Raw genomic sequence first — 25,239 nt, 5'->3', positions numbered from 1 at the left:
GACTTGTCCCAGGCTTCCAAGGGAGCTTGGGACACAGCCAGAACCAGAGTCTAGAGACTGGCTCCTCCCCAGTGTTCTTTCTTTCCTCACAGGGCTGTATTCATAAACCATGAGGCATTTGAATAAGTGAGCACACAAATGAGGCCTGAGCCACCCTCAATTCTCAACATACGGGGGGTTGGAGGGAGGAGGAGAGAGGGAGGTGTTCACTAGAGCTACTTGATGAGGCAAATGACAAAGCATGAAACCGAGAAGGGGTGATGGTAAGGGCTAGTTTATCCCAAGGAGGAACAGAAAGTGACCATAGCCAGGACCTATGTGGGGACAGGGGAGAAGCTAGCCAGCACCCCTCAAGTTTAAATGGACACAGCTCTGAACTTACCATACTCATTCTGGTGGCCCTTACATTACATGTACAAATTTTCCTCAAACACAAGAGAACCTCAAACTGCTTGGGGAAGTGGGGCAGTGCTCTGTGTTCTTAGGAGGGCTGTTTCCCCTCTCCAGGCTCAGGTGCCTTATTTATAGGACAGGACTGCCCTGCAAGGCCATGCCCAGGCAGCCAGCCATGCCTGGATGGCATCTCTGTCTGTCATTTTCCCCAGCTGCAGCACAAGGCACTGGGGAGAGATCAAGGTCTTCTCAAATGCCCCTGTGCTTGACCTCGTGCAGAGTCCGACCTGAGTTCAGGGATCCCAGGAGCCTCATGATGAGGAAAGTAAGTCACTGCCACAGCAACAGAGCCCCAAGGAACACCTTCCAGGAAAAGGCTACACCAGGGAGATGGGTGGTGCTGTTATAGAAACCTGTTTAAAGTCCTCTCTCCAGTCACAAAGCAACACATGCTCCCTGCAGAAAGTTAGAGGAGACAAGAATACACACATCTATATACATACAAGAATAAGAAAACAAGGGGCGCCTGGGTGGCTCAGCGGGTTAAAGCCTCTGCCTTCGGCTCAGGTCATGATCTCGGGGTCCTGGGATCGAGCCCCACATCGGGCTCTCTGCTCAGCAGGGAGCCTGCTTCCCTTCCTCTCTCTGCCTGCCTCTCTGCCTGCCTGTGATCTCTGTCTGTCAAATAAATAAATAAAATCTTTAAAAAAAAAAAAAAGAATAAGAAAACAACCATCAATCATTGCATTCTTCAGATATCACCTGTATGAATATGTTGGTCTTTTTTCTTCCCAAATCTTTTTTCCCTCAGTTATGGGCTGAACTGTTCCCCCCCTTCTCCCACCAAAATTCCTATGTTGAATCCCTAACCCCCTATGTGACTCTTTTGGAAACAGGGCCTTCAGGGAGATCATTAAGGTTAAATGAGGTCACAAGGATGGGTCCCTAATCTGATAAGATTGATATCCTTATAAGAAAAGAGACCCTGAAGATCTCTCCCTCCACACGTCCACAGAGGAAAGACCATGTGAAGATGCAGCGAGAAGGATCCACAAGCCAGGAAGAGAGCCCTTATCAGAATCCAACCTTGATGGCACCCTGATCTTGTACCCCTGGCCTCCAGAATTGTGAGAAAATAAATCTCTGTTGTATAAGCCACCCCATTTGTGGCATTTTGTTATGGCAGGTGTCAGAAACAAAATATGCCCTGTGTCTGTGTGTGTGTGTGTGTGTGTGTGTGTGGACACTGGTAACTATAGAGTCTAGACTTAGCTGCTTTGTTAAACTCACACAACAATCCAAGTCCAAGTCTTCTCGTATATCCCTCACAGTATTTCCCAGCCCCAAACAGGGCATTAAAGGAAGCTCGGAGAAGTTACATAACTGACCCAGGTTCACACAATAGGAAAGGGATGGAGCTAGGATACAAATCAAGGCCTGTCTGATCTCTTCCCACTGTACCAAACAACCTTCCTTCAGAACAGTAAGGGATGAGGAAACAGTCTGTGTTCCAGCTGCCAGACTTGCAGCCTTGCCAGAGTGACAAAGCTAGTTAGTGCCACAGGAAGACAAACAGAGGGTGGTCGAGGTCCTGAGTAGATATGAAAAATGAAGGCCTGACCATGGTAAACTGGACCGGGATAGGAAACAGGTTCTCTGACAGAGAGAAGGGCACCTCAAGTGGAAAGCCATCACAAACCCCAAATCCCCAAATCAGAGGGGCCTCTGATTCTACCCAGCATCCCAGGAAGTCATCAAAAGAACCAAGAAGTATAAGAAGAAGTAATTTGGGGATGCCTGGGTGACTCAATCAGTTAAGCTTCTGCCTTCGGCTCAGGCCATGATCCCAGGGTCCTGGGATTGAGTCCCGCATCGGGCTCCTTGCTCTGAGGGGAACCTGCTTCTCTCTCTGCCTCTGCCTGCCACTCCACCTGCTTGTGCATGTGCTTTCTCTCTCACTCTCTCTCTCTCTCTCTGACAAATAAATAAATAAATAAAATCTTAAAAAAGAAGAAGAAGAGGTAGTAGTAGTAACTTGGAAAGTACTTAAATGTCCAAACAGAAGAGGTTACGAGAATAAGCTAGGAAACTGAGCCACCAAGAAGTATTACACAGCTATGACAAAGAAAGAGGAAGAGCTCTATGAGCTGACAGGGAGTGATTTCGAGAAGATACTGAGGGGAAACAGTGTGAAAGAGCTTATAGACACCCCCTCACACACACACACTATATTCTGTGTGAGAAAACAAGGGGAATTAAGAAAGCATATGTACATCTGTTTGTCTTGACAAACACAAACACAGAAGGACAAATCAGAACACAGTGCAGGTGGCTGCCCACCACGGGTGCTGGTGGGACCAGATGGCAGGAATCTAGGAGGGAGTTAACATTTCTCCGGTTATATGCTCCTGGAGAGTTCTGAATCTGGGGAGCATGTTAATATTCTGCATCATTTAAAAAGAAGGAGGAGGGCGCCTGGGTGGCTCAGTGGGTTAAAGCCTCTGCCTTCGGCTCAGATCATGATCTCAGGGTCTTGGGATCGAGACCCACATCGGGCTCTGCTCAGCAGGGAGCCTGCTTCCTCCTCTCTCTCTCTGTCTGCCTCTCTGCCTACTTGTGATCGGTCAAATAAATAAATAAATAAATAAATAAATAAATTAAATAAAAAGAAGGAGGAAAAGAAAACCCCCTAACTGAAACAAAATGGATACAGCTGAGGTCTAAATGAATTCCCCAAGCTCAGTGAAGAGGAACAGAAGGATGTATCCAGGTAACTCAGGGCTCCATCACGTGGCTGCATCACCTCAGCCTCAGGCAGGGTGTGGGGGAAAACAGCAAACCCAGCCTGAGCTCTCTCTGCTACGTTTGCTGGAGGGAGAGATGTGCAAAGCAATTTTCAAACTCTCTGAGGGGTATCACCCACGTGAGCAAATAAAGAAATGGGTGAAGGTGTTAGAAGCAGGATTCTCACTATGGGAGAGGGCAAGTACAAATATAGAATGGGGAAAGGCAAGGGATACCTTATGTGGACAGACCGAACTCGGTCAGGGTCTGTCACTGCCAAAGCAGGCATGTCAGCAGGCACACGCACGCATCTACGCAGAGGAATCTATGCGCACACGCAGGTGCATGTATGTGTATAGTAAGCATACGGATGCACATGTACCTGAACCGTGTGTGTACGGGTTTACATATGTGTACATATGTGCTCTGTTTCCTAGCTCTCCCGGCTGTAAGGGCCAACAAGTGAAGATACCTCAGTAGGAGGCATGAACCACCCAACACCCAGATGTTGGTTTCTAATACCAATTTTACTTAAAAAAGCCAAGACTCCTTGGAGAAAAATGACATATCCCAGAGCTAAGGTAGGTTAGTATGAGGAAATAAAACTTCCCTCCATATCTCAGTGTTGCTCCAAAAAGCCCTAGACTCCTGAACTCTTCATATACCGTCAGTATAAACTCTGGAGCTATTTGTCTAGTTAATTGTTCTGCTCGGGTTTAAAACCTAATAAAACTTCTCTTATCTCCCTGAGAAGCTAAATGGTGATAGCCCAAATATCATCCCTATGTTAATACAGAGATATGCTAAGGGACTGGGAAGACCAGTGCAGGAGGAAAGAGGCCCAGGAATTTACAGACATCTCTCATTTCACATCAGAGTGGCTTTATATTCTAAAGGGCTGGAGTAAGAAGGGGCCATTTGGGGGGGGGGGGTAGAGGACAGCCACCTCCTGCTTTTATAAGCAGTGCATGTGTCGGGGGAGATCACTTACTTTTTGTCCCTTGCCTGGGGGGTATCTGGTTAGTCCTGTAGGATAATTGACCTGACTCTCATTGCATTGCCCTGGAAGTAGGAGTTTGGGCAAAGAGAGACTAGAGTACATTCATTATCTACTGTAAAGTATGAAATAAAAAATCTGTCTCTGATCCAGAACACTGTGTATACCTATATTCCTGATAAAACTAATAAAGAGGAAGCATTTAAGACACGACAGATTAAAATGAATTGGAATATCTTGTTATGCCAGAAGATACCAGTGTTAAAAGAAAAAACATGATGAGGGCATGCACGTGGCAGGGAAACAAGAGCCAGCTTCATGGAGCTCCTACTGACCAAATCCAAGGCAATTTGAATGCCGAGCTCATAGGCGCATAGGATAGACATTCCCATTACAAAAGGAAGAAACTGGAAGGAAGAAAGAGCTGACAGGTCCAAAGAAAGTCCAAAGCCTAGCAAAGTAAATACCACTAGATGTTAAGGCTTGAGAAGATTCCTCTTTGATTCAGTGCTGTGCCCTATGGACTCACGGGGGCAGCGATCCCACCTCTGTGCCTCTGAGCAGCTACCACTGGGCCTATTAAAACCAATAAGGATCTTTGAAAATAAGGATGCAGCCTTGACGATTTCTGAATCTCCTTTGGGATCATGCTTTTTTTTTTTTTTTTTTTTTTTTTTATTTATCTGACAGAGAGAAATCACAAGTAGGCAGAGAAGCAGGCAGAGAGAGAGGAGGAAGCAGGCTCCCTGCTGAGCAGAAAGCCCGATGTGGGGCTCGAACCCAGGACCTGGGATCATGACCTGAGCCGAAGGCAGCGGCTTAACCCACTGAGCCACCCAGGCGCCCCGGGATCATGCTTTTCTTGTCATGAAGAACAATGCCATTCACAGTCCAAGAGCTCTATAGTCCTGTCCTATAGGACCTAAGAGGCCCACAGCCTTTCTCCACTTCATCCCATATCCATCCCCTTCAGCTCAAGCTGACAGTGTTGACAGTGTTTCTGCTGGCGTGTTTGAGTAGGTCCTTGGTTCAGACCCTTGCCAATCTCCTTGTCAAATGTTTTTGGGGCCACCCCTTCGTTTCCTCTTCAGAACAAGCTTTCTCATTTTTTTTTGCCATATAGATAAGCTAAGAATTTTCCAAATCTTTAAGCTCTGTTTCCTTTTTGCTAAACAATTCCTTTTTTTAAAATTCATTTCTCTCTACTCACACCTCACAAAAGAAGCCAAGGCAGTCCCTTCAACTTATGAATAACCTCAGGTAAATCATCCAGTTTCTTTACTCACAAGTTCTACCTCCCACAAAACACTAGAACTCAATTCAGACGAAATCTTTGTCACTTTAGAACAAGGATCACTCTTTCCCCATTGCTCAAGAACATGTTCCTCATTTCCATCTGAGACCTCACCAGAAGGGCCTTTATTATCCATAGTTACGCCAACATTCCGTTCACAATTATTTACATATTCTCTAAAAAGACAGAAGCTCTCTCTCCAGCTTTCCTCTACTCTTTTTGAGCCCTCATCAAAATTTCCCTTAGCACCTATATTTCTAGCATGTCCTTCAAGACTCCTCCACCTTTTACCAATTACCCAGTTTCAAAGCCACTTCACATTGTTAGGTTTTTGTCATAGCAAAACTCCTCCTCTCAGAACCAAAAAATCTTAGCTCAGGCTGCTACGACAAAATACCATAGACTGGGTGGCTTAAACAACAGACATTTACTTCTTATGGTTCTGGAGGCTGAGAAGTCCAAGGTCAAAGTGCCAGCACATTTGGTTCCTAGTGAGGGTGCTCGTCCTGGCTTGTAGACGGCCGCCTTCCTCACACGGCAGACACATCACGGGGGGCTCACACTCAAGACCTCATCTAAATGTTTTTATCTCCCAAAGACCCCATTTCCAAATATAATCACATTGAAGGTTAGAGCTTCAACATACAAACTGGCAGGGGGCGGGGAACATAAACATTTTATGTTTTAACATAACATAGTAAGTATTTAGGAATTAACATGTATGATATATACAACTTATTCTCAGATGAAAAAAAAAATATTACAAAGAATGAATAGAGCAGATAATACAGCAATGGGGTAAAAATAGTAAGTGCTTCTGGATAAAGAGTATACAGGCATTCTTTGTAGTAGACATTGTTGCAACTTTTTGAAAGTTTCGAAGTATTTCCAAATAAGTTCAAAAAAATTTTTTAAGAATTTGGAGAAGTTTGGAGGCATCCACTGAGCGAGCAGAAGGTTCTCTAGACTCTACTTCATTCAAAAAATATTGATTGCACATCTACTACATAATGGGCACTGGTCCTGGCACTTGGGTTTACGAGTGAACAAAACAGACAAACGTGCGTCCTCTCGGAGACCAAAGGTCCTGGTGGCAGAACTAGGCTATGAGTGAGATGGGCAATTAGGATGAGGGGAGTGAGAGACATGGATGGGGAAGGTGCCAGCAGAGAGCCAGGGGGAAGCCTGACCCGGCTGTAAGGAGGCCTTCATCCTGTCCCGGGCCTGCCATTACCCTCTGTGCATAGTGCAGGCCACCTTCTGTTCCCAAGCCTGGGCCATCTCCTTTGGAAAATGAAATGCCCGACAAGATCCTGGGCTCCACAAGGGCAGGGAGCATATCTGTCTCTGTTTTACTGCTGTTGTGGACTGAATTCCAGCTCCCTTCACAGAGACTGGAACAGGGCAGGTGATCAAACAAGAACTTCTGGAATGAATTCATGCCTTGTTGATCTTCAAGGTCCTTTTAAGCTCTGTGAATTCCAATATTGCTTAAATCACCACAAAGGATCTCCTATCACATCAGACATCACATCAGATTCTATAGACATTAAAAAGGATAATGAGGGAAATAAATAGATCTTTTACAAAAAGATAATGAGGTAATATTATAAACAACTTTATGCCAATAAATCCAATGACTTAGAAGAAATGAACAAATCCCTTGAAAGACACAAACTTCCAAAGTTCAGTCAAGAAGGAACAGGTAACATGAACAGCCCTGACCTGAATCTACTAACATAACTGAATTTTTAGCTAAAAAAACTTCCCACAAGGTAAATTATAGGTCCAGGTGGCTTTACTGGAAAACTCTACTAAACATTAAAAAATAAGGGGGGAATACCAATTCCATACAAACTCTTCCAGAAAATTGGCAAACCAACCTTGATCCAAATCCCACCTCTATTGTATCCTTTCTGCCGCTCTCTGAGCAACTCACTCTGACTCTTTGAACCTTGGTGTCATCACAGAAAATGGGGGTTGGTGATCACACCTCACAGCATTGTCCCAAAGGTCAGATGAGATAAGATATCTATGGGCCTCAGACAGAAGAAGTAGGGAACAAGTGGCAGCCACTGTGGTCTCAGGATAAGCCCCAGAGAGTGATCTGAGAAGGTCCCCACCGAAATCTAATTAGGACACCCTGTTGTCACGCATGGGATGTGGGCTTTCTCTCCTCAACCTGGAAGACAGCTTCTTAGGCAAAGCTACCACAGCCTTAAATGAAATCTTTGCAGGATGGAGATTTCCTTCTTCACTCACCACCTGGAAGAGGAGCCTAGGAAGGGGGTACCCTCCCAAACCCAAGAGACTTTTCAGGGCTCCTCCATGCTCTCTCTTCTTAATCACTGCCACCTACCAATTTGGAGGTCATACCCATTCTTTACCCACACTCTCCAGCCCCAAAGTGGCCAGAATGGCCTGGAGTTCCTGCTCTGTTCCTCTGGCTGGTTCCTTCCTCTGCTCTCCTCATGCCAGGCCTTCTTTGCTCAAACCTCCTCTATGGACACCCTTCTCCCTCAGCCTCCTGACAAAAGGCCTCCCTTTCTCTGCATCCTACTTTGCAGCCCTTTCATCCTTCACTACAAATTACAAACGGCCTCTGGCTACACCTTTCTTAGCCTTCTTCCCTTCTGACTCCCTCCCGTGGGGCTTGATCCTCAGCAGGGCTTTGGATCAATCCCTCCTCCCCATCACTCACTTATTGTCCCCTCTCTTCAATATATACAGTTTCTCCCTCTATCAGCTGGCTTCTCCCCATTGACTTAAAAAAAAAAATTTATGGTGGTAAAATATATGTAACAAAATGTACCATTTCCACCATTTTGAAGTTTACAGCTCAGGGACATGAAGTATATACATGCTGTTATAAAACCATCACCACCCTCCATCTCCAGAACTTCCTCCTCTACCCAAACTGGAACTCTCTAACCATTAAACAATGATTCCTCACCTCACCCAGAACCCAGAAACCACCGTTCTACTCTCTGTCTGTGAATCGGCATGTGAATCTGTCATGCCATATGGCATGTGCCCTCTTGTGACTGTCTTCCCATTGCCTTCTAAATGTACTCAAGTCTCTCCAATCTAAAAAAAAAAAAAATGAAAGGAACAGAAACTGGCCCTGGAACCCTCGACTCTCCACAGCCCTAGCCCTACTTCTCTTCTGCTCTTCTTGAAAGAACTACTGCGGTGGCCTTCCCCCACACACTCCTGACCCTGCGCTCCAGTGTGGCTTCTGGCTTCACCGCTTTCCCAAACAGCTGCTGCCTAAGGTCACCGATGGCCTCCCTGTTGCCAAAGAGAGAATGGCACTTCTCAGTCCTCACCTCAGTGGGCCTCAGCAGCATCGGGGGGTGCTGACTAACCTCCTCTTTCTGTTACCCAAAGCCCCTGTGTAGAATTTCTGTCTACACCCAGTCCCTCATGCTCTCCTTCAGCCCGGCTGTTCCACGGCCTCACAGATAAAGATGACTGGCAACTTCTCCTCTCTAGCCCAGAGCTGTCTACTGAACTCCAGCCCCGTTTCATCAGCTGCCCACTTGACATCTCTTCACAGTATCTACGGGGCAGCTCAGATCATATCTGGAACCACAGTTTCTAACCCCACCCTCCTCCCTGACCCTTGCCTACACAACCCAAAATGTCTCCAAGCACTGGTAATCCCACTGACTCCAGCCAGCCAGCCAGAAACCCAAGAGTACTGGCGGCCCCTCTCCCTTCACCCCTCGCCACAGACCCACTAACACCTCTGGACCACACATGCCAAATAGCTCGCAAATCCACTCTGTTCTCACGTTCACCCGCATTTCTCCTGTGCAGCAACTGTGAGCACTTCTTTGCGAGAGCCTCCTGACTGTGTCTCTCCATGGACACAGGATCACCGAGCAGATGGATGCCAGCAACGTTTGCAGAGTGCAAGTCTGGTCATGCCACAGAGATTATCTCCTGACCACAGCACCAGGACATGGCTCCTCTTTACCCTCAGCCTCCATGCTCACCACACACCCCCCACACACTCACCTGCCCCCTCCCACACGTGGCCTCACTAGGCTGTGGTCTCTTCAGGAGAGGTCCTAGCCCTTCTCATCCTCTACACCTACATGACTGTCTCACCTCCTCAAGGCCCCTGACATCCCTGACCAGGGAAAATTTCCCCCTAGGGGTGTGGGAACACCTTAATCCTGTCCTTTGTAGTTCTCTGTTACAACTGTCTATCTCTCTGCATGATGACTGATTGTAGCTGTGGGCGGTGGTCCGTGAAGGGGCCCAGCCCACTGGGCTCACCACTGTATCCCCCAAACCTATCTGAGTGACGGCCCACAGGAACGTGAGAGCAGCTATCATCCACTGAGGTAAGTCCCGGGTACTCGGTGCTCTGCATGGTCTTCTGGCTCACTCCTCCTAACCTGTGCTGTGAAGAAGGTACTGCTCTTCTCCCTCTCCACGCATGAACAAATGGAGGCATAAGGGACTTCCGCCTGATCATTCAGCTATTAAGAGGCAGAGCCAGGGTTTCAACCCCAGGCAGGCTGACTGGAGATCTATGTACCGACTACCACCTTCTACTCCGTACTGTCCATATTTGTGAAAGGGGGAAAGGGAGGGAGGGAGGGAGGCGAAGGTGGATATTCAGGTAACACTTTACATGGAACTAGAGGTTACACTGTAGCACTTCGTGAGGATTTCTCTGGGGCATGAGAAGGAAAAGGAGAAAGTAGGGAAAGTTCCTCCCACCTCCTGTGCCTGATTTTCTAGACTTGCCAGAGTCCAAGCAGCCATGAAGCTCCAGCCTCATCTCCCTCTATAGGGCAACACAAATCCATCCCCACCCCCACACCAGTCAGACCTGTTTGGATGTCTCCCTCATTTCCTATGCATCTCTGTCCTGCCAATACCACTTCTTAGAATGTCTCCCTCTTCCTGTTTCTCCGAATCCTGCCCATATTTCAAAGTCTAGCTCTGGTGCCATGTCCTCCAGAGAGTCTCTTGCTAACCAATCTATTTCTTTTAATCTGCCCTCTTCTACTTTATAATAAAAGTAATATAAAAGCCCCAAATGTAAGGTTGGATAATAAATAGGAACTGAAAGCATAGAGTCGACTCAGTCAGATATTATAGTGACAGAAAATGATATCATCATCAAGGAGTTGAGAAAGAAAAGAAAACAAGATGGCAGCCACCTGCAAAGAAGTTTAAGTTCATCAATCCAAGTTCCTTCATACAAGGGTTCCTAGGACTATGGGCCTCAGATGGAGATTGGGCCATGCAAGAAGCAGCTTCTTCCCAGCTGGTGAGTTCCTGAGGGGCAGGCAGTGAAACGGAAGTAGAGCCTTGTGGCAGAGGAGGGGAGAAATGAGGGTGTACTGGAATAGTGCTGAAAGGGCACTTACTATCACTCCCAGGATGTGCTCCATGCCCATGGAGTCCTAGGCAGTGTACAGAGCCTGCACATTGACAGAAGAACATCCAAGCTTTACATGTTTATGCAGAAAACAATAAACACGGATGGTCATGAGTGAGGTGAATGGGTTTGCAGACCTCTTGCGCTAGTTTTGATATATGTGTCACCCAGTTTTGTTTTGACTGTTTGTTTTGTTTGTTTGTTAAAATCTATTAACAGAACTTTGTGGCAGGAGTATTTCTCAAGTCCCCATTAGTTTTGAGAATTCAGCAGATGCTACCTGGAAATACTTCAGGAACTAATTCTCAAGGGGAATTCATGAGGCAATACGTGAATTCGAATGCCATGTCACATAGCATCAACTGGTTGATGAGGTCTCACAGTACTTGCATACTATTTTACAGCTTCTCAAACACACCCACATTCATTGCTTCGCTTACTTTTCCCAGCATCCCTCACTCATATTCTCTGCCATGTTGTCCCTCATGCAGTTTTCTGGGAAAAAACCTGGCAGCTACAGGGACAGCAGAACTCTCCTTTCTTGGGACACTGGACAACTCTGTTAATGCTACCTGAGGCCATGGGGGCTATCTCATGAATGCATCACCAGGTTGGGTCTTGGACTCCAGGACTCAGCAAGGTCACAGGACTTAATTAGCGGCTATGATGTGCCCCCAGTAGGTGGGGTCTACATTAGAGCCCACACTGTGGTCTTTCTCTCACTCCAGATCTGCACAGAAGAAATTTTACCTGAGAGTTCATCAGGCGAATGGTGGTTTTCGTGCCCACGTCTTGTTGGAAACTGGCTGTGGGCGCCCCATTAAACCTCAGGACTGCGTCATGATCATCTATAAACCATAAGGAAACAGAAGAGAGGTGATGAGCACCAGCAACATGCAGAAATAGAGGAAGGTCTGGAGGGAGAGAGGGCAGGAAGAAGGGGAGGGGCAAGAGAATCATACTTCCCACTCTTTATCCCATCAGGATCCCCATCAGAGGGGAAAGGATCATATTTGTAAGGGGCAATCTGGCATAGTTTGTAGACCGGGCATGACTGCCTGCTTGCCTGGCCACTGCAGAAGCTAACGAGGCTCATATTAAGCACCCCTGAAATCCCTTCCATGACTCCAGCAAGCCTGTGCACGGCAGAGGGGTGATCCGGGCGGGCGCACTGCCTCACATGGGCGCGCTACCCCAGTCACCAAAGGAGCAACCCAAATACTTTCTTAGTGTAACCAGTAGGTCATACTTCCATCCCTGTCAGAAAAGTGACGCTACCATAAGCTCAGTGTCACCCACAAGTGCAAAGTCCCCACAGCCCTCTGAGAACTTGCAGCACTCAGCTAATCAGAGGGATTTACTGTGGTTTTCAAGACAATGCCCTGTGTGTGCCATTAGGAACCTGAGGCCGGGGAAGGGTCACAAGCCTGGGTGGTGGCAGAGATGGAAAAGGAGTTCACAGATCAAAACTGAATCCCCCATTTGTCTACTGAAAAAGAAAATCTCTTTTGTCAGAAACAAGGTCCTAAATCCAGGCAAGATCAAACAGACCACGTTTTTAAAAATCCATTTACTCCCTGGCTCTAGTTCCCTGTCCCTATAGCTGTTTCAGCAGAGTTTGGAAGACTTGGAGAAGTTTCTTTCTGTGTCACTGACCAATCTTCTGGGAGAGAGAACTAAGTTGACTTTTAAGTTCTCTCTCAACCTTCAGCCAGCCTCCTAGGAGCTCATCCCAACCTGACTTGATCAAGCAAGTTTGGGGCTCACCACTGAAATCTGCCCAAGTTTGGGAGGTCAGCCCAATTTTCTGTTGTTCTATTTCCCTCCCTGTGGGAAATTTATCTGGGGTAGTTCTTCATTCACAAAGGTGACATCAGAAGGTGGCAGGGTGGAATTTGGCTCAATACAAGATGATTTGGAAAAAAGTACCCACAGAATTAAGGGATGAAAGCCTCCCTCTTTATTTCATTTCTAACATATGTTTTAAACCTCGGGACTCTAGACATATCATCTAGTCACAAAAACAACCCTATCTCAATCCTAGGACAAATTTCATCAAAATGGTTTGAAAGTCACATGGGATGTACATAGTCCAGACTTTATCAGCTTACAGGGCCAGTACCCTGAACTTCAAAGAGGGCAGAAGGTGCCTCTTTACACAACTTAGATTGCAACATGTCAGTCCATATCAGTCACTGGCTTCAAAAGTGACCAGCAGTAATCACACCAGAAACGCAGATGTATCAGAAGCCTCACTCGGTCAGCTTCCGTGTTTCACAGGTGAGCAAATTATTAATGTGAGCATCCCCGGACCAAAACATGGCAAAGTCAGATGGAGTTGCTGAGAATAAAAGGACTATTTACAACGTTGTAGGCAGGATTTCAAGAAATGAACAAGGAATGGCCAATAGCACAGGGTCAGCTGCAAAAGCGGCCACCACTACTCCTCAAACCTGATAGGGCCAGAAAAGCAGGGGCCCTGAACTGAAGATGGCCACCCATGGGGAGTGGTGGCCCTAAGGGGAACACGGCTCCTGCTAAGTAAGGTCCAGCTGGAAAGAAGAAAATACCCCATCCTCTCTTTCCTCCTTCCCTCTGACTTCTTGGCCTTAAGGAAAAGGGAGAGAAAGCAGACCTCAGACAGAGAGTTTGCTTGAAAGGGGCTAAACTGTGAGCCAAGGGAAAGCAGGAGCTGATAGTGTTCTGCAAGGAGAGAGCTGGAGGGACACTGACTTCACTCTCCTCCTTCTCAGGTTTGGAGTAGCACATCTATTGTCTGGTGCCAAATAAAAGCCAAAGGGCCAGGAAGCCCAGCTGACACAGTCACCAAATTCATTCTCCCAGGGCACAGAGTCTGACAGAAAAGGGAGGAAGGAGCTTGGGCTTGGAGGGGTAAATGGAGAACGCCCAGCACAGGAGGCTGACGATCCACCCTTGGTATTGACCATAAGAAAATAAAATGCTTTTATTCACTCAACAAATACGGATTAAGCATCTCCTTCCCATCAGGCATAGTTCTACATGCTGGAGACAATGGCCGTTACAAGAAAGAAAAGTGCCTGCTGTCAAAGATCTTGCAATCTACAGCAAGGAAGGAGCCAATAAATACAACCACCTACCCTTGAGATAATGACAAACCGTGACCGATGTTATGGCACAAATAAATCCAGTGGTGGGACCGAGACACCGAGGGACTCTCCTTTGGAGACCCTGATGATTCAGGACACGCCTTGGAGCTGAACCCAAAGGAGGGTCGAGCACGGGAAGGGTCCAGGGAAGAACATTCCAGCCGGAGGAGGTAGCACTGTCAGGACACCCCAGGGCAGTAACGACTTGGCTGGAGACAAGTGAGTGAGGGGAAGACGAAGAAAAGATGACGCTAAAGAAGCTGGCAGGAACCAGGCCACACAGGCTGTGGAGGCCAGGTATGAAGTTTGGACTTTATTTTAAGGAAAAAAAAAAAATCAGACAAAAAAGGAAACTTGCAAATATGCCATTAAGTTGGCCTCACAGAGAAAGAGGAGCACATCCTTGTCGGCCAAATTGTCCTTTGCTGTTGATGACTGAAGAGGTTCTGAAATCAAGTGGGCCTCCGGGAAATTACCAGGAGAAATCAAGAGGTCCTGGGAGCCCAGCAAGCGAGCCTTTGCAAGGGAAAGGCTGCAGAAAACGGGGGCCACCACTTTCGATGAACTTAGAATTAGAGGACAGAAAAAGACACAAATTAGAAAATGCAGAAATAAAGGCACTACTATAGGCACAGGATATGATTCCATGCCTAGACTACTCAACAGAATTCGCTCCTTAGTAAATTCATCAGTATACCAAAATCCACTGCCTGCGGGTATAGAAGTAACGCTAAATAGCTGGAAATTGTTATGAAAGAAATTTTATCACAATTTAGACCAAGGGTTTGTTTTTTTTTTTTAATATTTTCAAAGTAGCTTAATGAATCATATAATCATATTTGGAAGGCTAAATTCTGGTCCTGGTTAGGAAAAATCGATATAAGAGAAATCAGGGCTGGGAAATTATGACCTGAAGGCCAAATCTGGCCCATTCTCCATTTTTGTAAATAAAGTTTTATTGGAACATAGCCAGGCCCATTCATTTATGACGGCCTAGTTTGCTTTTGCATGACAACAGCAGAGCTGAGGAGCTGTGAGAGACACTATATTCCTCAAAACCAAAAATATTTGCTGTCTGGCCCTTCACAGAAAATGTCTGCAGACCCTTGATATAAACAATCATATTGTTCCCTGATATAAACAATCATATTGTTCCACAACCCAACATGTCTTTCTTCTCAGTCCTCACTCTGCACGAGAACTCCCTCTGCCCCAAACCTGCCCCAACTCCACTCCCCTTGCCTTCCATCATATGTCCTACACCTGCTTCTCCCTGGTCCTTCTCACTGGCCTTCTGAATGTCTCTGCCTTCCCTGTGCTTTTCCCTGTCTCTTAAATGTACACTTTCCCTAGGCTTTCTCCTCAGCCCTCTCTCCAGGCCTACAACTGTCACCTCGGCACAAATGATTCCTCAATCTCATCTCCCCCCACCTGACCCTTCCCGGGAATCAAACACCCAACTGCATAGATAACTACTCAGGGAAATCCACAAATAATTCAGATTCAGCACCTCTGAGACAGTACCTGTCCTCCTTCGAGAAAGCATGCTCCCCTGTGATACGAGATGGCCTGTTACCAGGCTAGAAACCCTGACTCCTGCCTGTCACTCAAGGTCACTTCTAATTAGACACCAGTTTCTGTCTCTTCTCAAATCCGACCTGTTCTTCCCTCTGCCACGATCACTGCTCAAACAGGCCTGGCACTTCTTGTCCAGAAGTGGCAGTAATCCCTAATAACGATGACATAGCAGTCCCCATAGGCAATGGGGTTCAGAGAAATGAGAAATCTCTCCAAAACGTACACAATCCTAACACTTGCTCATTTAAAACTCTTCTAGGACTCTATGGCTTAAAGAATGAAACCCAAAGTCTTGATTGTGACCGGCAACATTCCGTAGGAGCTGACTCCTGCCTAGCTTTCTGGCCTTAGTCCTCCTCAGTCCCCTTCACCCTGCAGGGCCCCACATCCCAGCCCATCATACTCTGTCCTTTGTCCCCATGCAGCTTTGCTTCTTGCATTTGCCTCAACTCAGAAGGTGCTTCTCCTTTCCTGTAGGAGAGCAAGTAAGCAAGAGTATCACGGGTTTTAACATCACACTCAAAATTTTATTATAATGCTACAACCACTACAGGCACAAGAGCAGAGGGGAAGACTGTGCGGGCCGTGGAGTCAAAGGACCCGGTTTCAAGTCCTAGTCCGCTATTTACCCCTTGTGTAATCTCTGAGCCTCAACACTTAGGTCACCAGTTCAATGGGAACAATAATTGTCCCCGCATCACAGGATTCCCGGGAAGACTAAAAAGCAAGGCATGCTGGGAGCACAGCAGGTGCACGGTAAGCATGACTCTTGCTGCTTATGTTTTAGAAAAACACTATTGTTTGAAATGAAAACACAAACAAATCTAAGGTATCTTATGGGTACATGTACTAAAAATAATTGAAAACAGCCGTGCCCACCTCCCGCTGGTTTGAGGGACTGCTGGAGACACGCTCCATCATTCCAATCCCTCTGGTAAACAATTTTGCCATGGACAAAAAGAGCCACAAAACTTATCTGCCTTTGGTCTTCTAGCCCCACAGCTGAGGATAGTTCCCCTGAGGCATTTAAGTCATCTGCACAAAAACCCTGTTAGCAGTACAATTTGTAAGAGCACACAATTTGAAACCATCCAATACACTCAATAGTTCACAAGAAACGGGACAAATTGCAGGTAGAGGGGAAAGGCCATGGGCCTGGCACGCTGCCTGGTACTCCCAGGCCTTCAGCAAAGGGCCTTCCCTGTCTCTTTCCCCTTTGTATTCTAAGCTCTGGCTCTGTGTGGTTGAAAGCTCCATGAATGAATAAAAGAATGAACGAATTCCTTAAAACATTTGTTAGATTAAATGCCCAGGGGAATGCCCTGTTGGAGGGCAGAACACTGGAAGGCCAACGTGCAATGTTCGTTCCGTCTCAAGAGCAAAGTCTCCAGGGAAGTACATCCTTGAAATTATAACTGTAGTCTACAGGAGAAGATTGTTTTACTCTGCATGTAAATCACTCCAGACTTTCACGCAGTGAGTCAAGAGTGTAGCTCCAGTTCATAGATGTAACAGGCTGTGCTGAAACCTTAACTCCGGCCAGGCCATTGGGGATGAGTTAACACGAAGAAGAGGATCCAGTAGCACTGGGGATATTGGAAACATGACAATTATAGAGCAAACATCAGGAGGAAGAAGGGAACTTAGTTCCATTACAGATGAACAAAAGCCAATCACATTGCGCTTCTAGAAAACAAAGTGCAAAAGAAACCAAAAAGGCAAAAGCAAAAGTCGGGGCGGGGCCGGTTATCTTGGCAGTCTGGATTAGTGAGCACTGCCTATTTGGGGAGGCACAAAAGGTGATCTCACCACTTCCTCCTGCTCCAGAGAATCAAATTTGGTTCTACTTTTCTTCCTTTGAGAGCCTGAGCTTGGTTTCAGATCATTTTTCCTGGCAGTCACAGGAAGGGAATAAAACAGGAGATGTATGACCTCACCTGCTCCAGTACCTTCCAGAGCCTGTGAGAAGAGCGAGGCTTCCTGTGCTTTGCTTCCTTTAGCCTGATTCATTTCACAATAATGGAAAACACATTCTCTCAAAATAAGGGAACTAGGGTGCCTTAAGCAAATCCATTGCTGTGTTGTACACATATTTACAAACATGGAGAGACTTTCTATCTTTATTAACTGTGAAGAATTAAAAAAAAAAAAAGGCAAGTTGTTATATTCTGAACAGTGACTTGTAGCCTTTTTTGGGTCACAGACACCTTTAAGAATAATTGACTGGAAGCTATAGACTTTTTCTCTGGAAAAATGTACAGACTGACTTACCACACACACACACACACACACACACACACTTTATGCACACCTAATTCACAGGTATTTGGCACATAGCTTTAGGGATTCGTGAACTCCCTAAAGTTGGTCCACAGTCCCAAATTTAAGAATTCCTACTCTAATTAATGATCCTCAAACAGAAAGGCTGAAAATTACTTGGGTAGTTTGAAGCCAAGAAAGATAATTAGTCCTCAACTAGCCATGAAATTACAGTTTCAGAACCTGAAGAGACAGGAGAAATCAGTGCTTCTATAATTTTTAAAAGTCAATTACAGTGTGGTGCGTACTGATAGAGGCAGAACTCATTTTTCCAACAGTATCTTCTACAGAACAGCACTATTTAAAACACAATAGCAAAGCTGTTCTCACTGATAAAGATACCAAGAGCCTGGATGGATCCCCACCCTTTTGGCTGCCCCCCGGGTACCTCTGAGGCCCATGAGAAGGCTGTAGAAACTGTGGTGTGCCCAGTGTGCTTCTCCCCAGCCCTGACCAAATACCCAGCACCCCCCGACCCCCTGCCCAGAGTGGCCCTAACACTGCAGAACCCACCTATTTCTCGGCCCAGCTGGGAGGACTTCAGAGATCCAGCTGATGAGACCACAGCACACCTGCCCCATGGCCCAGCCTTGGTCCTGATGTTCTCCTTGGGCAGGAAACCCTCCCATTCAGAGGTATTGAAGGGAAAATCTGTGGACTCTACCATGGAGACATTCACATGATCCCGGAGGTGGCAGTGCAGGGCCTCTGCGCTGAACTTGACGCCTGGCCCTGGCCCCTTATAGGACACTTTGTACTTGTTCATATTCAGATAATTCCTCCAGATCTTCTGCAGCCGGGGGATGAGGTTTTTGGAAGAGCTGTCCTTGTTCCACACCTGGAAGGAGGCCTCAGGCTTGGGCTTGGCTGGGCCCCGGGGAATGCTGAAGGACTGGTTGATCCTGGGGGGGTTCTGGGTGCTGCTTGAAGTTACAGCCTGTTTCTCCAGACCTTTCAACAGCTGGAATTCCTTGGTTTGCAGCTTAAGGGAATCATAGTAACTCCCTTTCTTCTTCTCCTTCCACACACAGATGATTGCAAACAGGAGAAAGGCCAGCACGCAGCAGCTGAACTTTCTTTTCAGGTTGGTGTGAATCATAATGAAAGATGTGTTCAGGGCAGCCACTCTGTTCTGAGCAGAAAACAAGCCTAGAAAAGGTAAGATGAGGCAAAACAAAAAAACAAAAACAAAAACAAAAAACAAACCCAAAACCAAAACAACAACAACAAAAAAACCCAAAAAACAAAACCAATGTGAACAAAATCTACAAGTAGTGCCTGGCAAGAGGTGGGGTGATGAGCTGCGTAATGGATTCAGAGTGAGGAGACACACGTCCAGCCTTTGCTTTACCTCCCACCAGGCCAGCAGCCTGTAACAACCTGAAGTAAACATTCGAACTCAGTTTTGGTTTAGTCCTCAGACACTCCCCTTTTCCTCTCCGAGCCATGAACACTTTCTGTATTCTCCTGCTATTCCTTTTTACACCCCAGCTCTTAGTTTTGTGTTGTCATGTTCTAGCTCCCTGACCGCACCCTGAGCTCGGTGAGGTTGGGAACTACAGCTTACACAGGCTCCTGGGGCCTTATGCTGTCTGTTCAACAATGGCATGCGGGCTTGAAAAACTAGGAGAAAAAAGGAAGAGCAGGATGGCTGGTCTACCTCATAAGAATCCAACCTCCCTAAAATCCTAAAGTGCCCAGCATCCTTTTAAAATTGCCAGACCTGGGGCGCCTGGGTGGCTCCATGGGTTTAAAGCCTCTGCCTTCAGCTCGGGTCATGATCCTAGGGTCCTGGGATCGAGCCCCACATCGGGCTCCCTGCTCAGCGGGGAGCCTGCTTCCCCCTCTCACTCTCTGCCTGCCTCTCTACCTACTTGTGATCTCTGTCTGTCAAATAAATAAACAAAATCTTTAAAAAAAATAAATAAAATAAAATTGCCAGACCTCTGTCCACAGACAGCACCACAGACCCATGACACATTTCTCTAAGAAGCTGCAGGGTTGGACTCCTGCTTTGAGAAGAAGACCAGTAGTTAGCTTACAGCACAACACCTGGCTTCACAGAATGCCCTTCAAGAATGCCCAAAAGAATTTAGGTGGCAGGAAGCTGCCTCGGCTCGTGGTAAAGGAGAGGAAATTTTGGTAAGACGGCAGACACCAATTAAGGAGATAAAAACAAAGAGGCATCAAGCATTAAGATGTTACATCACCTAATTTCACTTTAGACCAGGGCCCGGTCATGTAGACCTCCAGCCAGCACCACGCACATGATAGCCTGGTAGGAAGGGCACCCCCTGAGCTGTGCAGCGAGGCCTGACCATAACTGGCCAGGAAGGTGTTACAGTCTCCATGTCTATAGATGAGCAGCCCGAGGCTCCGAGAGGTTAAGAGAAGTGCCTAGCATCAGAAAGCTAAGTAAACGGCAGCACTGAAGTTCAAATCCAAGCACACTTGATTCCATAATACATGTCCTTTTCAACATAAACATGCACAGAACTGCTAAAGTTCTGGCAAATGGATTTTATTACAAAAATAGAGCCTCACAGTTCCCTTTATATCTGGGTACGGCTCTACTTTGTTTTCCCAGAATTTATTGTGTAATTGAATGGAAGATGGAAGTACTTTGAACTCAAACAATGTCTGTACCTTTTGGAAAACATTAAATTCTTTCCTAAATAACTGGGTTTATTTACCGTAATGAGTCTAAGCAGTCACCCCTGGGGTTTTGCAAACCCACTAGGGATCCACAGTTCCTTCCTATGGAGTCCGGGGCTAAGGATATCCGGGACAAGGGATAGGAGTACTGGACTAGGTATTCACAAAACCTGGGTTCCCGCCCATTCTTGGTGACTTTGGACAAGTCACAATCCTGTCTCTACCTAGATTTTCTGTAGAATCATCTCTCGTGTGCTTACAGAGTGCTGGGAGGACAAGCGGAAATGGTGTTTGAACCAGGTCATTGAAAAGGCACAGGAAATGTTCTGAACAGAGACCAGAGAGCAGTCTCTTGGCTGGGGGCCATGAGGAGGGGGTGCGGGACAGGGAGAGATAGATGGCAGAATGGAACACAGGCCATGACTCATCAACCCAAGCTCACGTCTTCATCTGAGACTCTTTAATGTAAGTGACATCAAGACCATTCCCGGAATTCATGGGCAGTACTGAGCAAACGATGCTTCCCACCACCCCAGACTTCAGGAACGGTGGCTCTGGGGATAACGGGCGCTTGCCTTGAGCTGCGCAAGTGACAGAATGTACCCAGAGGGAGAAAAATTCAAACGCGTGGTCATGAGAAGGGGAGAGGGCTTGTGGCAGATCAGAAAACTAAGGAACTCCATTTCCTCACTCAGCACAGCTGATCCCTCAGCTATGAGAGCTAAAGAACTCAAGAAGGGAATGGAGCATTGAAGCAGTGCCTACAACGGGGCAGGCACTTAAGCTGCAATGTCTAATTTAATAGTCACTGTGCCCCTATGGCATCGATATCCACAGACCGACTGGAGAAAATGAAAACACTGAGGCTTAGCAGAGTTACACGGCTTCTCCAAAATGAACAGGTAGTGCCAGAACCCGGATTCCAACCCAGGTCTGTCTGACTCCAAAAGTTCATGGTTTTTGCACTGAAAGACAGGACTCTGTATTAAAAAGACAGTGAAAAGTCACTGTTGGCCAAATAGGACTCAGGAATCAAGGGCTGTACAGGGGCAAGTCAAACGGCCAGACAATCCCAGAAAAACCCCCTTGGCCTTGGGCATGCTGCAGCCCTCCCCAGCCAGCACTTTTTTCCCCTCAGGCAGCCCGTTCAAGGTTATTGGGCTTACGAGAGCCAGAAAAACCCTGTCACGAAAGCACAGCAAATTGTATTGGCTCCATTTATGGTTGGAAAACTGAGGTTTTAAATACATCAATTTATCATTTATTTATTTGATCTCAAAAGTTGCACGAGTGATTGGGAAGCGGTGCAGCTGAAAGTCAGGACTTAACTTTTCTGTGTAGGAGTGAAATGAGACAGGAGATAGTGAGGCGGGACCTCATTCAAGGTCTAGGAGCTAAGGCTCAGAAGGGGATGGTGGTCACCTTCCTGCCAGCACCTACACTCCAAGACTGAGGGTCCCAGAAAAGAAGAGCTCCTCCAAAGAGCCAGGCACAAGAGTTCTGTCACTTTTAAGAGGACTTAGCCTTCAGGGTCCTGGCCTCAGGACACTCATCTGAAAGCTCACCTTGGAGCTCCCCAGGTGTCCTGACGCACCCTCTGTTGAGGCTCCAAGTGCACCGTCTGGCTGGCTCTGTGTCTATGAGCAGAAGCTCATAGACACAGAGAGCTTCAAGACCCTTTTTCCCCCCCTCTCTACCTGCTCTAAAGAGACAGGGACCAAGGTAGTTCCCTCTAAGCAGCCCAAACTGAAGGAAAGGAATAGAAAATTCTTCCTCCCCTGATTCTTTGGGAAAACACATCAAGCTTTGGGTTTTCCAGATGGCTCTTAGCCTCTGCACTTTTGCGCTGCTTGTCCACTTGCCTGGCAAACAGAGAGGGTAACCTTTCTGCTTCCAACCTCCCACTGAGCAGCAGGAGTGGGAGAAGGAGAAACAGGCTTCTTGCAGAGCAGGGGGCCCAATGTGGGGCTCGATCCCAGGACCCTGGGATCATGACCTGAGCCAAAGGCAGACACTTAAGGACTGAGCCACCCAGGCGCCACTGTCCCCATTCATTTCTAGTGTTTAGCAATGCTAGCTTTTCCTGCTGACCCCCTGCTAGAGGGGAACTCCTCCTGGCTCATGCTTGAAACCCCAGTGTCCAGCAGAGTCCCCGAAATTGACAGGTACTCAATAAAGCATTACTGAACAGATACAACGATATCAATAAATCCTTACAACCCCCACCAGGCTTCTAGAAGAATCCAGTAACAACCCACACTGTCACCTATAAAGAATAAGCCAACCCTGAAGCCGCAGAAAGAAAATCTCAAAGTAACGTTCCTGCCCTGGTTTACTCATCACTACATGCCCAGTACCTAAGGCAGGGCTTGGCACAAAGGAGGTGTTCAAAAAGGGTGGACTGAATCACAGAGTAACTTCAAATCTCACACTTATGGTTTATGGACATGGGCAAACCTCCTGTCCCCAGCCCTCCCTGAATCAGGACTAAATAAATACATGAAGAAAAGAGCAAAGCTGGAGTCAGACCTTGAGACTCTGTGACTTGTGGCTGGCACACTCCATTACCCCATTTTTTAATTAAGAAAGGACCCTTTTCTATCAACATGGATGGGACTGGAAGAGATTATGCTGAGTGAAATAAGTCAAGCAGAGAGAGTCAATTATCATATGGTTTCACTTATTTGTGGAGCATAAGAAATAACACAGAGGACATGGGGAGATGGAGAGGAGAAGGGAGTTGAGGGAAATTGGAGAGGGAGATGAACCATGAGAGACTATGGACTCTGAAAAACAACCTGAGGTTTTGAAGGGGCAGGGGGTGGGAGGTTGGGGGAGCCTGGTGGTGGGCATTATGGAGGGCACATATTGCATGGAGCACTGGGTGTGGTGCATAAACAATGAAGTCAGTTATACTGAAAAGAAATTAAATTTTTAAAAATGTGCTTAAAAAAAAAAAAAAGTGGACCTTTTTGCTGCCCCCACAGTGCATGCTTCCACGTGTCCCTTACCTGCTTTTGGCTAATCCCCCTGGGGCTGTAGGCCCTTCAGGTCTTTAAGAACCACTGCTATTCTCCATGGGAGGAATCTTTGCTTTATTGGGTCTGGAGGCCAAGGCTCATTTTGCTCCGGATGATCAAAAAACATCTGCAAAGGCCAAAAAAGAAAAAACAAAAACAAAAAAACAAGAAGTAAGAGCTGGTTTCCAGAAGGGGCAGTGTTAAAGGTTAACAAGGCATCTGGATAGGCCCCTCTCCTAGTCCCCTAGCCTTCACTACAGTGCAATCCAGAAAGTTTGGAGAGCTCAGAAAAAGAAACACAGAGACAAGAGCCCATTATAGGTGCTGTGCTCAGGGTTGTGAATAGCAGAGAAGGCATAGAATTAGATTGATACTAGATAAGAACATGCTAGAAGGATAAAGCAGGTATCACAGGCCAATCTAGGAAGAAAGGATTGTTCAGTCACTGGTTACATAAATAGTAATTCGGGGAGAGAAGATTCAGATCATCCCTAAATACACTCTAGACCATGATTTATTATCAAAGAAGACTTCATGATATGTGAAATTTCAATCAGTATAACACTACCTGGAAAAAATAGGTTGCAAAACTGTATATAATATTCTAATCAAATAAAAACTTTCTTTAATATACATGTGAAAAATAGAAAGGACTAGAAACAAAACAAAATAAGGCAACCTGGGCTGGTAGAATAAGGAATGTTTTCATGTTTTACAACATCTTGTATACTCCAAAATTTCTAAATTTATATGAATTACTCTTGGTGTTGGAAAAAATATATAATATACAAAATTATATAAAATTATTTTATATAAATTATTAAAATTATATAAATTATAAAAATATAATATGTAAAAATATTATAAAAATATAATTTTAGAAAGCTAAAAACAGAATTCTATGTTTGTCAGCTCTTTCTTCTGACAGAATGCAGAAAAATAATAAAAGAAAACTTTGATAGAGTCGCTTGCGTGAAAACTCCCACTTGTCTCCAAGAAAATGCTGTAATTTAAAGGAAAAAAAGAGTCCAGCTGTGCAAAGTGTAAAGAGAGTCAATGCATCTCAAAATAAACAGGCACTCCACATGAATGGACAAATCACAAAATAGAAAACATAATTAACAAGCATATAAATTATGATGACTCTTGAGAGAAACCCAAAAGGGACAACTGGCATGCTAAGATGCCAGTTTATAGAATTTCCATTAGACAGCAGTTTTCAAAACGATAATACTCATTACTGAACCGGTTGTAATAGAATTGGTATATTTTGAGGGAGCAGTAGAAATTAACTTAACCTTTTTAGAAAGTAACCAGGTCATAGAATTAAGAGGTTCTGACTTGCAGGAAATAAGACAATAAATAATTGAAAGGAGAAAAAGATAACATATTTTGTTTTCCCTGCATTGAAATGACTCCCTACCTTTCACAGTTGTGGTAAGGTTTGGAAGAGGAACAATGGGATAAAGAATGCGTTTTATATATAAAGCAATATGCACAGGCAAGAAGAAAAATCATTTTCAATTTGAAAGTGGTTTGTAATGGTGAAAATCTAAGGTTAACAACTAAGCTTTTGGCAAAAGGGAAACAGTTAAACTAGTGTACCCGCATCTGCTAGAAAGAATATATATACACATCCATATAACGATATTAATTAATTTAAAATA

General features: G+C 45.8%; 1 protein-coding gene and 1 long non-coding RNA gene across 2 annotated transcripts in view; one reads left to right on the top strand and one right to left on the bottom strand.

The window, feature by feature from the left end:
• The window catches only part of ST6GAL1 (ST6 beta-galactoside alpha-2,6-sialyltransferase 1), a 27,794-nt gene extending 8,798 nt beyond the window's left edge, over nucleotides 1–18,996 (bottom strand). Inside the window, exons 1-2 of the mRNA XM_047732543.1 lie at nucleotides 18,411–18,996; nucleotides 11,623–11,720 (exon numbers count right to left, since the gene is read on the bottom strand). Coding sequence (XP_047588499.1) covers nucleotides 11,623–11,720; nucleotides 18,411–18,996 — 684 coding nt within the window. The remainder of the gene's footprint in view (nucleotides 1–11,622; nucleotides 11,721–18,410) is intronic.
• On the top strand, nucleotides 18,966–25,239 carry LOC125101936 (uncharacterized). The gene is made up of 3 exons (XR_007127981.1): nucleotides 18,966–19,055; nucleotides 20,815–21,017; nucleotides 24,485–25,239. It is a non-coding gene; the product is annotated as an uncharacterized LOC125101936 (long non-coding RNA).

Source organism: Lutra lutra, chromosome 1, assembly GCF_902655055.1.
Source record: "Lutra lutra chromosome 1, mLutLut1.2, whole genome shotgun sequence".
NCBI lineage: Eukaryota > Metazoa > Chordata > Mammalia > Carnivora > Mustelidae > Lutra > Lutra lutra.
This window is presented reverse-complemented; position numbering and strand designations above follow the sequence as displayed.